Source organism: Eucyclogobius newberryi, unplaced genomic scaffold, assembly GCF_026437365.1.
Source record: "Eucyclogobius newberryi isolate DKJ021-1_F unplaced genomic scaffold, fEucNew1.0.hap1 SCAF_10, whole genome shotgun sequence".
Taxonomy (NCBI): domain Eukaryota; kingdom Metazoa; phylum Chordata; class Actinopteri; order Gobiiformes; family Gobiidae; genus Eucyclogobius; species Eucyclogobius newberryi.
In genome coordinates, this window is record NW_027315724.1 from 34,162,985 (window position 1) to 34,178,551 (window position 15,567).

At 44.9% G+C, this 15,567-nt stretch overlaps 1 protein-coding gene across 2 annotated transcripts; it reads left to right on the forward strand.

Annotated features, from left to right (window-relative positions):
- The first annotated feature begins 482 nt into the window (after window positions 1-482).
- Window positions 483-13,398, forward strand: ywhae1 (tyrosine 3-monooxygenase/tryptophan 5-monooxygenase activation protein, epsilon polypeptide 1). 2 transcript variants are annotated; one of them, XM_072455572.1, is made up of 7 exons: window positions 483-669; window positions 3,887-4,086; window positions 5,388-5,494; window positions 6,050-6,256; window positions 7,018-7,154; window positions 8,223-8,274; window positions 11,728-13,398. In XM_072455572.1, exons 1-6 carry the CDS (start codon window positions 606-608, stop codon window positions 8,228-8,230), a joined length of 723 nt encoding a protein of 240 aa, XP_072311673.1. In that variant the 5' UTR covers window positions 483-605; the 3' UTR covers window positions 8,231-8,274; window positions 11,728-13,398. The 2 variants fall into 2 exon arrangements, with proteins under 2 accessions (XP_072311673.1, XP_072311664.1); XM_072455563.1 differs by lacking the exon at window positions 8,223-8,274.
- Window positions 13,399-15,567: the final 2,169 nt, after the last annotated feature.

A 15,567-nucleotide genomic window follows, 5' to 3' on the forward strand; every position in this document is an offset into this window, starting at 1 on the left:
AAATACTGTATAGAAGCAATAACCATAAAATGCCATCCCTTTAAAATAGCTTGGAGCCACATTTGGGCCCCAACCCCCAGGTAGAGGACGCTTCAGGCCTTGTATCTGCCTTTTATTATAAGATTATTAGGCTTTAACAGCAGGAAGGAGAACGCATGGACGTAGTTAGCTGGAGCATTCTGTTTAATAGTTCTCCTCTAGTCACGTTGTAGTTTTAAATATCAAATCGAAAGCTATTGCCACGCCACGCCCCATTTTAGTCGATTAATCGATCGCACATGGCACGTCTTTAACCGACCACCGCCACGAATGGCCGCGTTTATCATCTCCGATCTTCAATTACCCGCGTCCCGCCGCGTCCCGCACCATCGCCCGCGCGTCATTGCGGGGACGATCGTGTCGGCACGCGCCCCGGCTCGTTGCCCCCTCGCCGCCCGGAGCCGGCGGGGCCAGAGGGACCCGGATGGCCGCCATCTTTTCCCGAGCTGTGCCGGTGGCGGGGCGGAACCTCACACTCTGCGATCCACGGAGCTCTCTCTCACTCGCCCCGCTCACACTTCATCTCACTCTAGATAGCCCTCTGCGTCTTTCCCATCGCAACGACAATGACGGAGCGGGAGGATTACATTTTCCAGGCCAAGCTGGCGGAGCAGGCGGAGCGATACGACGGTAAGAGTCCGTGCTTTTTGTGCGTTTGATGCGCGTTCAAAGCGGGACATGTTTCACCGCTGCGATCTTTTTTTTTTCTTTTTCCTCCTCCTCCGTTACCTCACGCATGCTAACGGCCCCGGGAGCGACGCCGTTAGCCGCCGCCGCGCTTCTCCCGGGCCCGGTGCTCGTTGACGTGACTGAGGATCGGTCGCGGCGTAGATGCTTTACCGTGTCCCCGGGGTGTGAGTCGGGGCTGGGGCGAGGGAGCGTTGAGAGAAAGCGGCGGACGGCGGTCGGGTTTAGCGAGAGTGCTAACACAAAATGGCGGATCGTCGGAGCGTGATCTTTCCGTCAGTCCGGTCCCCCCGTGTGCGCTTCTGGCTCACCATTTTTAACGGACTGGCTCGGTTGTGTCGCACAAACACGTCCACGCGCCTCTGGAGACGCACTCCCGCTGCTTTTTGACGCGTTATTGTTATAGTCGTTGTCAATATTTCACGGTTAATCGTCGGTAGGGTGCCGTCGTTAGCTTCGGGTTCGTGCTAAGCTAGCGTTAGCAGTGGGCATGGCTGTTCTCACCGGAGAGGCCGAAGAGGACCAGCTCAGTATTAGTTTTTTTATGCGTGATTTTAAACATGTAATTGGAAACTAGGAGTGGTACATTAAAGTAAATTATGGTCGTTATTAAGTAGATTTAGCGGATACGTTGGGACTAAACATGGTATGATCGGGATCTATAATAAATCCTGTCTAAACCAGGGCTGCTGTAGATCTAAACCAGGATTTTAATGATCTAAATAAGATCTAAAGCATTATTTTTACCATGACAATTTGGTGTAGAGTTGCAGCTCACGGTTAATTTAGTTGTCGACTAATTTTTGTCCGATTATGTGTTGAAAATTGAGATTTTAAAATGTATTATCAACAAAATACAGGTTAAAATGCTGATTGTAGACCACCAGTGAGATACTAGTTACGAATAAAGTGTTTTTGTGTGTTGCCTTTTTTTTTAACATTTTGATTTAATCATGTCTGTCTTTTCCATTCTGTATAGTGCAGATAACGATTGTCAAATATGATTATGAATATTTTAGTATTGAATTAATCCCTATTAATGGTTGAAGCCCCTCTATTAACTCCTCAGAAATTATTTTTTCTAAAAGTAAATTTTTAACCAAATAAAGGTTGATATGGAGTGACTGATTCTACATGGAGAGTATTAAAGAATAAAGGGTTGTTTTTACTTTTGGTCTAATAATGTTGCTGTCTTCGTTCTAGGCGTCTCTTTGCATGTTTTAGAGTCTACAGTTCAGTTGACAGTTATTCAAATGCGTTTACAGTTGTTTCAATAGTCAACATGTCACAGATTCGCATTGTGTCACGTGCCCTAAACCCCACGTCTAACCCAAACACGACGGGCCACACCGGGATAAAAGTGAGTCTTTCGGGGGCGGTCAGCTGTCGTCCGGTGGGATGTTCTCGGCCCGGGATCGATTGGCCTCTTCCTGTGGTCCGCTCCCGTCTCCGCGGCTGTTGTGCCATTCGCAGGTTTGAGAAGAGGCTGTTTTTAGCCGTCGCCGCTGCTCAAACGTTGCCCAGTAACGTAATGTGAATGGTCTATGAGTCATTCACGGGATTTGTACCGAGTTTATTTAGTTACTGAGTGATTTGCGGCTTTAGTGGCTCAGTAGTAACCTGACAGGAATGCAGTCCTGGGCTCTAGGTTGGGGCCTGGGCTCTAGGTTGGGTCCTGTGGCCTGGGCTCTAGGTTGGGTCCTGTGGCCTGGGCTCTAGGTTGGGGCCTGGGCTCTAGGTTGGGTCCTGGGTCCTGGGCTCTAGGTTGGGTCCTGGGCCCTGGGCTCTAGGTTGGGTCCTGGGCTCTAGGTTGAGTCCTGGGGCCTAGGCTCTAGGTTTGGTCTTGGGGCCTGGGCTCTAGGTTGGGGCCTGGCCTCTTGGTTGGGGTCTGGGCTCTAGGTTGGGGCCTGGCCTCTAGGTTGGGGCCTGGCCTCTAGGTTGGGGCCTGGCCTCTAGGTTGGGGCCTGGCCTTTATTTGGTGATAGTTTTTACCTTTTCGTTGTAACTGTTAGTGTCTGATTTCTACACCAAAGTCCTTCTAATATGATGTTGATGTTTGATATTTGAGGGCCCCATGAGGGTGCGTTCACACTTGTCCTGGTTTGAGCCCTGTTTAGTCCAGACTTGTTTTGGCTCTGGTTTACTTCAGAGGTGGTTCTTCTGGGTGAAGTCAAAGTTTAGTCTCAGTTTATTTCAGCCTCCTTGAACAATCTAATATGTACAATTGCCTTCTCCTGACTTGGTTACTAGTCTGATTAGGCTCATTAGGTCTTCACGTTTAAAGGATTGTCCTAGGTTACTGTGTCAAGGCGAATTCACTCTTTGCAGGACAATAAACACTTGGTTTACCACATTTTAAGAAATTTGATTTGGACCAATTAGTGAGAAAGGAAGTTTTTTATTATTATTAATTCATTTCTGATTTACATGTAGTTGTTGTAAATCCCATGATATTTCTTCATTATAACGCAGGAAGTGATTTTTATAGTTTTTTATTTAGGTTTTTCAGCCAGTTGGAAAATTTATTTCTATTGCTTGTTTGACAAGATAAAAGCAAAAGGTTTTGTTTTTTTTGCATTTTACAATCGATCTGGTGCCATTTTGATTTAATGATGCAATTGCATCTTTTCCCTGCACATACTCTGTGTTAGTCTGTACTCTCCCATGTTATAGTTATAAAAGTCTAGTTTTAATAATGAATTGGTCATGGCAGCTCTAAAATTGTTATTTTACATTTTTTGTTATAGAAAAATATCTCAATAGACAATTATTATGAAACTGCTTTATGCCACGGACACAATAATCCCAAAGGTGGAAAATCCCATGCAATAAATATTTTTAAATGTACAATAGCCTTAAAGAAAATAAAGAATAAGTAATTATGAAGGGATAATAAACCTTAGATGTTGTTTATTCAACCCTCTACAGATTAAATCTCATTGTACTACATAACGGAACAAAAATGTCCCACTATTGCAAAGAAAAAGCACACGAGAAGTATTCAGCCCCAAAATATATGGTTCCATTCCACTTGTATGTGTAGTTATACAACCAGAAAGGCTGTTTGAGATTACATGATATTTCTAATCCATCCAGGGGAGGATTTACATTTTTGTGCGCGTTTAACCGGCGAGCGTTGTGCCCTGTGTGTTGTGCGCAGAGATGGTGGAGTCCATGAAGAAGGTGGCGGGCATGAAGGTGGAGCTCACGGTGGAGGAGAGGAACCTGCTGTCCGTGGCCTACAAGAACGTGATCGGGGCGCGGAGAGCGTCCTGGAGGATAATCAGCAGCATCGAGCAGCGAGAGGACATCAAGGCCGCGGAAGGCAAGATGAAGATGATCAAGGAGTACAGGCAAATGGTAAACGAGTAGATCCAAAGCTCAAGGTGGCTCAGAAATGTGTTGTATTGAATATAGAGCGTGTCGTGTGTTCAAATAAAACAAACGTGCAGTGTTATTTTTCAATCAAAGGGTATTAAGCAATATTTGAGTTTGTGTGATACTTGAGCCTCTACAAAGACATTTCTAGACCTGTTATGGCACATTTTGGACGGATCTCCTTCTAAATCATTGTATGCGCGTATCGTCTTTTGGATTCACGTTTAATTAAAGCATAAATCAGTTGTGTCCAAATGTTTTTCACAAGACCCTTGAAGGTCAGCGGAGTAAATCAGTGGTTTTGGCACCCTACGCCTTTTGTTTTGGCGGGGAATCCTGATGAGGCTCTGTTTTACACCAAAATGTTTGCAGAGACTTTAGAACAATGGTCACATTTCGGCGCTGTGGTCTCTCTCGGTCGATGGCGTCTGAGTTGACAAATTCTTTGGGATGGTAAGGATTTATATGGGCCACAGCAGTAAGGAGAAGGCGTGGAGTGAGTCGGGTGGAGTTTTGGGAATGACTGGACAGTTGAGCCAGTTTATTACAAGATTCTGAAGCTTTTTACCAGCGCCACGCCCATTTTAGTTGATTAATCAATGGGCGGATGATGTCTTTAGTCGACACCCCTGGTATAAATGAACATGTTTCAGTATCGGCTTGTTATCGAGAGAACCCTGTAATAAAAAAGACGTCTTGAGTCCTTGTTGAAGCGACTGTATGTTCAGAGCTCCCGTGAGTCGTTTCCGCTCGTTCGTGAGACTCGGGACAGTTCTCGAACACCTCAAAGGCCACAAATAACGACGCCGCGCTCTCCCCGTCCGTCCCTGCCGTTCTCAAAAATGATTTACCTATCCCAACTGTTTAGTATTGCAGTTTGAGATCAGATTTACGTAGTTGAGCTCACGGTGTCGATTTTGTACTCACCCAAGAGCATTAAATATACTGAAAAGGCCTAAAAGTCTAAGTGACATGGATGCGTCATATTTCCAGAATCGTTTTAATTATTTAACACAAAATCTGTCCAAACTTCGGGATTAAAAAGACCCAAACTGTTCATTGACGATTCAGAAACGTTTGTATCTTGATTTAAAGTTTGATGAATTGCACTGCCCCGATTCAAATTGCATCTTTGTTTTATGACACATGTAATAATCGCGCCGGTTTATTATCGTTCATTGTGACCTTGCAGTTCCAACATTCATGACGTTTTCTCAACATAGTTTTCCCACGGTGTATCTAACAGTTTACGGACTTGAGTTGATTCTTTTTGTTCATTACAGGTTGAAAACGAGCTTAAAGAGATCTGTAATGACATTTTGGCTGCTCTGGACAACCACTTACTCCCAGCCGCTGAGCGTGGAGAATCCAAGGTCTTCTACTGCAAAATGTGAGCCTCATTCGGTCATAATGTGTGTAAACTGTGCGTAATGTTGGAGTTTACACTGCCGCTTACGCATAGGACAAAGTTTACATGTTCAATGTTGTCTTTTACTTCATTTTATGCATATTTTTTACACGATCATCACTACTGTCGATACTATCCAGTATTTGTTCTGCTGTTGTGGCTGATCACTGATAGTTTCTCTGATGTAATTTCTTTGACCTTTTTAATTATCACGTTAACATTCAGCGACCTCCTATCAAACAATGCAACCTGCAATAATATGGAAAAGCCACAGAATCCCCGTAAACGACTTCCTAAATGCCCAATATTGTTGAAAAACATGAGCGGAAACAAATACACGGTCAAATTAAACGCGTAAGGCACTTGTCATTACTTGGGATCTCTAGCCCCCCAAAAATATTGTTCCAACTGTTATTTATTGAACAATGAGTGGATATATATATATGACAGGCCAAGCACACAGCTCGTCTTGGACATATTTACCCAGTTTTGATTGTGACGAAACCCCGCGCCGTAACGAGTGCGATTCCGTTGCAGGAAAGGCGACTACTTCAGGTACTTGGCGGAGTTCGCCACGGGCAACGAGCGGAAGGAGGCGGCCGAGAGCAGCCTGGTGGCGTACAAAGACGCCTCGGACCTGGCCATGAAGGAGCTGCCCTCCACGCACCCCATCCGCCTCGGCCTCGCGCTCAACTTCTCCGTCTTCTACTACGAGATCCTCAACTCGCCCGACCGCGCCTGCAGGTACGCGACACGCCCCCCCCGGCCAGTGTGCGCGGCGACGCCCTCCCCGGTGTTGTCACGGGACCGCGCGCTTGATGATCAGTGCCACGATGCTGAGGGGGAAACGGTGTAACATTTGATAGCGTAAAAGGCCTTTAAAAGCATTTATTTCTACATTTAGTGATTACATTTCAAGTATAATTGTCTTAAAATGTCTTGTTTCTGTCGGAATCTTCTATTATTGAGCGTATCCACTCTCTTAGATTTGCAATTATAACTTATTATGAATGGCATTAAGATGAATGTCATTATCAGTGCATCCCTTTTGTATACAATAGTTATTTATCAGTCTCTTTTTGAATTTTTTTTCGATAGCAAAAACAAAGACATTAAAATTAACCCAAAAAGCGTTACAAACCATTCAAAAAGGATCATATTTGTAGTTTTAATGTTAATTCTTGTCTTGGTATCAGTTTATATGGATGACCAGCGATTGCTACCGCAGTAAATAAACACGGCACTGCTCCCTGCGTAGTCCACATTTTTAAAATCCTAAAGCCACTCAAGCCCGGACAGGAAACGGCGGACTCTAAGGCACGCTAGCTTTGTTAGCACGCAGCTTTAATCATGCGTCTGTGTAGCGTCTCTTCGTTTTAGTCTCGAAGCATCATACGGTTTGAATCGATTCGGTTTTCTGTCGGGTTTGCCGCGCGTTTCCTTCCAGACGAACGCGCCGATGCACACGTTAAGCCTCCATTTGACTCCCGCTGGCGTCTGCGCAGGTTGGCCAAAGCGGCATTCGACGACGCCATCGCAGAACTGGACACACTGAGTGAAGAAAGCTACAAGGACTCCACGCTCATCATGCAGTTGTTACGCGACAACCTGACACTATGGACTTCAGACATGCAGGGAGAGGGTAAGCCCCGCCTCCCGCTCAACCTCTCCGTCCTGTGTGTGGTGTTTTTGTGCCCCGTTTCTGCCCTTTTTCCCTTGGTAATACGCCCGAACCGCCCACTCACTGCATCGTTGACATTTCTACACCGGAGTGTCGTTTTAGATCGAACACTACGAGACTAACCACTGCTTCCTCTGCTTTCCACAGCTGGGCTTATGTCGACACATTTGAGTATTTTAGAACAAAGGAGTTAAACACTAAACCTTCTAATGGAGATCAAAGCAGCTGTACAAGTGACGGGCTAAATATATCATGACTTTAGCTCAGAAATGTTATCGCAGAATAGCACTTTTTTTAGGTGTATTTTTGTCTCACTTCCTGGCTAAATTACCCAGCAATTATTCTAATTTTTTGACATCTACAAATATATGAGAGCGACTTTATTTAGTTGAATTCATGTTTAGAGCGTCAAAAACTATTTTAATATTTATTTTGTGTAAATTTTGCATAAACTTTGACTGGAATGAGTGTCCCTAGTGTGATGTCACTTCCTGACATTTTTTACAGATTTTTCAGCATTTTCACATTAGAAAATTGTTTTTTACAAACCTGTCACACTTCACTTGAAGCAACTAAAGGTGGGCGTGGCTCTCACAATGATTAGGATCTCGTCCCTCTCTTCAGAGACGTCACAAACGACAGAATATTATCAACACATGTTTTATGTTAAGTATGTGATGTTGACTCATCGCCCCGCCCTAGATCTCAAACACAGAAGTACTAGTGAACACCTCACGCAGGGTTCAGCTTCTTGTTAATGGGTGATATTTGAGGACTTTTGATCGTTCAGAAGATGTATTTTCACCGTTCTGTCACTCTGAAACCCCTGGATTCACTGTTTCTGTGACGGTGTAGTTTGTCCTGGTGAAAGTGACTCAGCTCGGGCTCTTTGTGCGCTGTGATTGGTCAGACTGATGCCTCAGCTCGGGCTCTTTGTGCGCTGTGATTGGTCAGACTGATGCCTCAGCCCTGTGGTTTTCCTCTCCATTATCGACTCATCTCTGCTCATTTCTGTCCTTTCTGCTCCAGAGTCCTAAAGGATCACTGCTGACTCTATTTTCCCCCATGTTAACTGGACTTTGTAAGTCCCAGGCCTCAGTGTGACGTGTGGAACGCTCTGTCTCTCTCTCCTCCCCCTTCTCTCTCTCCTCCCCCCTTCTCTCTCTCCTCCCCCCTTCTCTCTCTCCCTCCCCTTCTCTCTCTCCTCCCCCCTTCTCTCTCTCCCTCCCCTTCTCTCTCTCCTCCCCCCTTCTCTCTCTCCTCCCCCCTTCTCTCTCTCTCCTCCCCCCTTCTCTCTCTCCTCCCCCCTTCTCTCTCTCCTCCCCCCTTCTCTCTCTCCTCCCCCCTTCTCTCTCTCCCTCCCCTTCTCTCTCTCCTCCCCCCTTCTCTCTCTCCTCCCCCCTTCTCTCTCTCTCCTCCCCCCTTCTCTCTCTCCTCCCCCCTTCTCTCTCTCCTCCCCCCTTCTCTCTCTCCTCCCCCCTTCTCTCTCTCCTCCCCCCTTCTCTCTCTCCCTCCCCTTCTCTCTCTCCTCCCCCCTTCTCTCTCTCCTCCCCCCTTCTCTCTCTCCTCCCCCCTTCTCTCTCTCTCCTCCCCCTTCTCTCTCTCCTCCCCCCTTCTCTCTCTCCTCCCCCCTTCTCTCTCTCCCTCCCCTTCTCTCTCTCCTCCCCCCTTCTCTCTCTCCTCCCCCCTTCTCTCTCTCTCCTCCCCCTTCTCTCTCTCCTCCCCCCTTCTCTCTCTCCTCCCCCCTTCTCTCTCTCCCTCCCCTTCTCTCTCTCCTCCCCCCTTCTCTCTCTGCCTCCCCTTCTCTCTCTCCTCCCCCCTTCTCTCTCTCCTCCCCCCTTCTCTCTCTCCTCCCCCCTTCTCTCTCTCCCTCCCCTTCTCTCTCTCCTCCCCCCTTCTCTCTCTCCCTCCCCTTCTCTCTCTCCTCCCCCCTTCTCTCTCTCCTCCCCCCTTCTCTCTCTCCTCCCCCCTTCTCTCTCTCCCTCCCCTTCTCTCTCTCCCCCCTTCTCTCTATCTCTCCCTTCTCTCTCTCCCCTATCTCTCATCCCCCTCCCCTTCAGTCTTTCTCTCTCTCTCTCCCTCCTACCCCTCTCTCCCGCTCCCTTCCTCTCTGACTCACTAATCTGTGTGGTTTAACATTGAATGGTTGCCACTCACTCGTTTGCCTCTCACTCACTCGTTTGCCTCTCACTCACTCGTTTGCCTCTCACTCACTCGTTTGCCTCTCACTCACTCGTTTGCCTCTCACTCACTCGTTTGCCTGGCTCTTGGTGTTTCGCTGTTGGACCTTGTCACTGTTGCTATGGACAACACCCTCACGACGTGCTCACTGTTTACTGCTGCAGACGCACGTGTTCTGACAGTTGACTGTGAAGACGGTCACTAAGACATAAGATCCAAGGATTAAACTAACTCGTTATTAGAAACGACTGGAGGGTTTTCTGCCAATCATTATGTTATAAGAGAGTTTAAATGTTTTTAAGTCGAGATATAAATAACAATATCAATCACAGTTATGTATTTACTATAAACTGGTCCGATTTTGAACATTTTGTCGGAAAGACTTGGGACAGACTTAGCACAAGAACTTCAAAAGGATACGATAATGTTCTCAATTATTCAGCATTGTACATTTATTATATGGTCATCGCTTTGTTTTCTCTTTCATATCATTAAATAAATTGCACTAAATATTGTAGGCCATGTCTCGACCCTAAATGTTCTGTTTTGTGCAACATTTTGAGGACTTTTCATCATTCAAACAATGTAATATTCAATTTGAAAGTATTAATTGCCTTGGCAGCGGCCCTAACTATTCATCAGTCTGAAATAATCCATTAATTATCTCTCTCCTGCCGTCGTTATGTCCTCGTGTAACCGTAGAAACCAATTTTTCTTCTGCCCGGCAACAATTCTGTTGTTCCAAGATTCTCTGCTGTCAGCGCGAAACAAAACCCACCAAACCTGCTCCTCTCGGGGTCAAAGGTGATGCCAAACAAGCCGACCAGACGTGTGCGGGACGTGTTCTGCACACATCCGAGTCACTGACAAACATGACAAACATGAGCTGTGCGTTTAGTTTAACTCCAGACTAAACCGGAACTAAACCAGGTCCAAAGAGTGTCTGCGTCAGGACTAAACCAGGTCTAAACCGGCTGTAAACGCGCACAAAGACCGGCTCAATCGTCCACATTCAAACACGTTCAGATTGAAGCAAATGCATGACATGAAGAACATCCAAACTCACACTTAACTGCACTTAAATGTGAGTGAAAATAAGATTATTATTAGCGTAATTGATTAGACATATTGTTAAAATCACAATTATAAAGGTGATTAATCACGCAGCCCGGCCTAAAGCATAAACCTCTCTTTTCCAATAAAAAACAGTGGAAATGTGTGTTTATCTCCATTGAGTCATGGATTCTACAGGTCAAACCTTCTACCAAAAAGTAAAAGGTCACAGCTTGGGCAATACAAAGTCCACACGATCAATATTGACAAACTTGATTCATCCACGAGGGAAATGACTTGCACACAGCAGCTCACGCACGACAACAGAGAAACCAAGGGCAAGAAAAGCTTTAAAACACTTCTAAAGTCCAAAAACTGAGACAAAGGTGAAACGTAACCTTATGTCATTTCTATGTTCGAAAGAATTGTCCTCAGAATATTGTAAAACGTGAAATATCTAGACCGAGTGCGAGTAACATCAGAGCTTTGTCTGTTGTTACTGGACAAATACTTCCAGATATGTTGACCCGCAAATATTTTATTTGGCTTTAATAGATCCTGGGAATTCAAAACCGGAACAAATGTGTTTAGTTAGAAATACACGTGTTACACATTTCACATTTGTGTTCAATATCTGCACCAATAAGGCCACTTCAATGTGAAGAAATGTAAAGAAAACTGTTTGCAAAACCTTTGCTAGGAGTTTAAAATATTTGAAAAAAATCCAACCTACCGACCTGGATTGTTCTTTTTTTTTTCAATGTTACAGGAAACACACTTATTATTATTATTATTATTATTTTTATTTTATTTTGGCCTTTGTCAGAATTTCAAAATAAAATGTTAAAATGGACAAAACCAGCTTAAAAACAGGCTTATTTAGGATACAGTAAAGGGTTTTATTTATTTTTATTGCACTGTTTTATGTGATTTTGTTCATCCAACTTTTGCTTTTCTCTTTTTTTCTTTAACGGCTTAGTTCCATTGGTTTTATTTACTGACTTTAAGAGTTAAATTATTTATTTTACTTTTTTAAATGTATTTTATTTTGTTATTATCTGCAGCACTTTGTAAACTCTGGTCTCCCAATCGTGCTGTGCAAATAAAGTTGGATATGGTGATAAATGATATGATAAAGAATACAAAATCTGCCTTTTTCATTTGACCCGCGCTCAGGGGTCAAACGCTGGACCTGGCTCAGGACCAGCGTTTGACCCGCGTTCAGGGGTCAAAGGCTGGACCTGGCTCAGGACCAGCGTTTGACCCAGACTAACGTGCTTTTTGTTTGTCCCGTTTGCAGCTGAAGAACAAAACAAAGAGCCACTGCAAGACGTGGAGGATGAAGCCCAGTGATGGTCCGCCCTGCACCGCCCACACTCCTGTCCCCTCTGCTGCTCCAGGGCCTCTCCTCTCTCTCTTTCTCCTCTATTCTTCTTTTTTTATTTTTATATCTCAGCCCTTACACGGTTCAGCAAAACACCACTTAATCTAGAGCAGAAATACAATGCGAGCAAAGATAATCCTTCAGACGAGAGTCCGGCGCGGCGCGTCCCGGACACGCGCTTCTCAAGCAAAAACCTTATCTTTGTTTTCACTGTTGTATTTTTGTTTCATTTTTCCGTTTTCTTTCAATATTTTTATCTGTTGCTGGATGTATTGAGAATTTATTTCTTAATGTAATTACAGAAATTATTAACTTTTATTACTGAGATAGGTATCGGAGCTGTTTTACCTCTGTTTTTAGCGCAAAATCATTTGACCTTTTTACGGGCCGTTGTTTTTTTTTTTTGGTTTTTTTTTTGGGAGACGCAATTTTGAAAAAACGAGAAAAAAAGAGTGCCCTTCTTGTTTTAACATAGTTTTTTTTTTTTTTCCTCCGAAGTTTTTTGGCAAAATTTGGGATATCCACGTGGGGCAAAGGCGCGCTTTACTCTTACACTATAGTGAACCTGTTGTTTTGTAGTTGTCTTTGGACTGTAACTGTGCTGAAATACTGTAACGATGAATCTTTTTTAGGAGGTGGACGTTTTTACTTTGGAGAGGAAACATTTGGGAGAAGTCTCGACCCCCCGCAGCCCCCGGTTTTGTCAGATCCGTCAGTGTCCGCTCCAGTTTAAAAAATGAAAAGGAAAAAAAAAACGCTCCGATCTTGTTCCTCCCGCGGCGCTCGTGTGTAGCACTGTCCGCCTCCTGGCCTCGTTTTCAGGCCACGTTTTGCGCCGTGGCAACGTCGTGAAGCGGTTTTGTCGTGGCATTTCAAACTCTGAGCAACTACGGAAGACAAACAAACCGCGAGGCAAATTTAAAAGGAGAATTCAAGTTAAAAAAAAACGCGATTTGGAACGTCGTAATGCTAGAAAAGTCTTAAAATCATAATTTAGCTCGAGTGCAAACACATTTTACAAGCTAATTTCACATTCTGCTCGTCTTAAATATATCCACTCGCCACGTTTTAAATGTTCTGTTGGACCATGTTGAGATTCTGAAGCGGTAAAACGTATACATTTCCAAACCGTGTCTGCGTCGTCTGTTCGAACGCGACGTGGAACAGTAAGTCGCATCTCGCTCCGTGTCCGTTTCCCCAGAATGTTTGCGAGTGCGTAGTCGTCTCCACGTGGCGGTGACGAATGGAAACGGGCGAGTAAACACAGCGTCATGGTGGATATTTGGCCACGTTCGGAAAGCCTCGTGCAGCGCGTCCGTCGTCCAGTGCTACGTACGAAAAGCCCGTTTGAAACGATCGAGCGCTAAACATTTTCAGCTGCTTGTGCCCCGCGTTCCAGCCCCTTCTTCCTCCTCGATTTGGGGAGGAGGATCTTTCTGTTGTTTTTGTTTTTTTTGCTTCATTATGTGTAACTCGGAGCTGATTTGTACTACTGGATATCTGACTGGAGCCACAGACAGGGAATCTGTATTATTCTTACTGAAACACAGCATGGAATTAACATTAAACGATCTAAATTAAACATTACGCTCGGCCTGCTTGTCTTCACTTCTTACTCTTGGTTGTATAAGTATAGAATAGTAGGAATACTTACACCACATCAAGAACATTTTTGTTTTATTTTGAAATGGAGAAGATTGTGTTTTTAGCTTTGAATGTGTTTATTTTTGCATTATTATTTAGCTGCTTTATTAGATCATTACTAACACTTTCCTATTAATTTCTATATGAATTGTTATTCCATTAAGTGTTTTTGTTAATACGGTTGTTAAGGGCTAGTACAATAAATGTAGTGTTTAAGTTTAAGCATGCTAAACATACTACTGAGCACAATTTGAACAGAGAGTTTGAAAAGAGTTTGAACAGGAACATGCTGGTAAATGTCTAATTAGCAGCAAATAGGATAATTATAAAGGCCAAATAAATGCACATTAAAACAGAATTAAATGCATGTAGCAACTAGCTGTATGTCAATAAATGTTTCCAATATAAAGTGAATGATTAAATGAAATTAAAGCCAAAACATTAATAATAATAACTTTTATTTATATAGCGCTTTTCAGTGACCCAAAGACGCTGAACATATATAAAAAAGGGGGGGGGTTTTTACAGACGGGGGGACAACACGTACAGAACACATTAATATACAGATAAAATGAACAAGACAGAAGAAGTAGAGAGAAAAAGATGGGGATGTAACAGGGGGTAGAAGAGTAGGCAATGGGGTAGAGGAGGCTAGGGGTAGGGGAGGTCATAGGCTTGGGTGAAGAGGTATGTTTTTAGGCGGGATTTGAATGTTGTGAGTGAGGGAGAGTGGCGGACAGGTTGGGGGAGGGAGTTCCAGAGTCGGGGTGCTGTTCGGGAGAATGCTCTGTCGCCAAAACTTTTGAGTCGGGATGTTGGTGCAGTCAGGGTGAGAGAGGAGGAGGATCGGAGAGCTCGGGAGGGGCGGTGGGGGATGAGGAGGTCAGACAGGTAGGGGGGGGCAAGGTGGTGAAGAGCTTTGAAGGTGAGGAGGAGTATTTTAAAGTTTATGCGCTGCTTGATGGGGAGCCAGTGGAGAGAGCGGAGAACGGGAGTGATGTGATCACGGGACCGGGTGTGGGTGAGGAGGCGGGTGTGGGTGAGGAGGCGGGCAGCGGAGTTTTGGACCATTTGGAGTCTGTGGAGGGAATGGGAGGAGATGCCAGTGAGGAGTGAGTTGCAGTAGTCGAGGCGGGAGGAGATGAAGGCATGGATGAGGGATTCAGCAGCGGGGAGGGTGAGGCAGTGTCGGATTTTGGCGATGCGGCGGAGGTGGAAGTATGAGGTCTTGACAATGTGGCTGACATGGGGAGTGAAGGAGAGGGTGGGGTCCATGATGACACCGAGATTGCGTACCAGGGTAGAGGGGGTGATGGTCGAGGTGTCGATGCTGAGTGAAAAGGGACCAGTTTTATTGAGAGTGGATTTGGTGCCAATGAGGAGGAGCTCTGTTTTGTCACTGTTCAGTTTGAGGAAGTTGAGAGTGAGCCATGATTTTATTGTAGAGATGCAGGTTTCAATGTGGCTGAGGGGAGGGTTTTGGGTGGATTTGGTGGTGAGGTATATCTGGGTGTCGTCAGCGTAGCAGTGAAAGTCCAGGTTGAGTTGGCGGAGGATGTGACCAAGGGGCAAGATGTAGCAGATGAAGAGGAGGGGGCCGAGGACTGAGCCCTGGGGGACCCCTGCGTTACTGGGGAGAGGGTGGATGAGTGACCGGAGAGGGAAATGAACTCTTGCCTGTTGGTGAGGTAGGATGTGAGCCAGTCAAGTGCAGAGCCCTCAACACCCAGTTGGCGCAGCCTTTGTAGGATTACATTCATATTTAGGAGGGATTAGAATTTGGATGATCTATCGTCCCGGCTTTTACCATGTTAAGAGGTGTTAGTGACACAAATGATTATCTAGATGAGTTATTTAATCACACTAACATAATCCTGGTCCGTGTCTGGTTTTATCCCCCAATCGCAACAACCTGGAGGTTACAGATGATACAGTGCCTTAACTTTACCACTGAAAACAAAGGTGTAACTGTAATCTTCTTTGCCACGTGACGTCAAGACGCTGTCAATATTGATAATTAATTTGTTAGTTTATGCCCAGCAGAAGGAATGAAGTGCAAACACGTTTTTAAATGCAGTTAAATGGACAAACCCTCTTTAATAACGCTCTAAA

Coding starts and splice junctions, on each gene's coding strand:
- ywhae1 (XM_072455563.1), top strand. CDS start 606: ATGACGGAGCGGGAGGATTACATTTTCCAGGCCAAGCTGGCGGAGCAG. Junction 670..3,886: donor GCAGGCGGAGCGATACGACG/GTAAGAGTCCGT, acceptor TGTTGTGCGCAG/AGATGGTGGAGTCCATGAAG. Junction 7,155..11,727: donor TTCAGACATGCAGGGAGAGG/GTAAGCCCCGCC, acceptor TCCCGTTTGCAG/CTGAAGAACAAAACAAAGAG.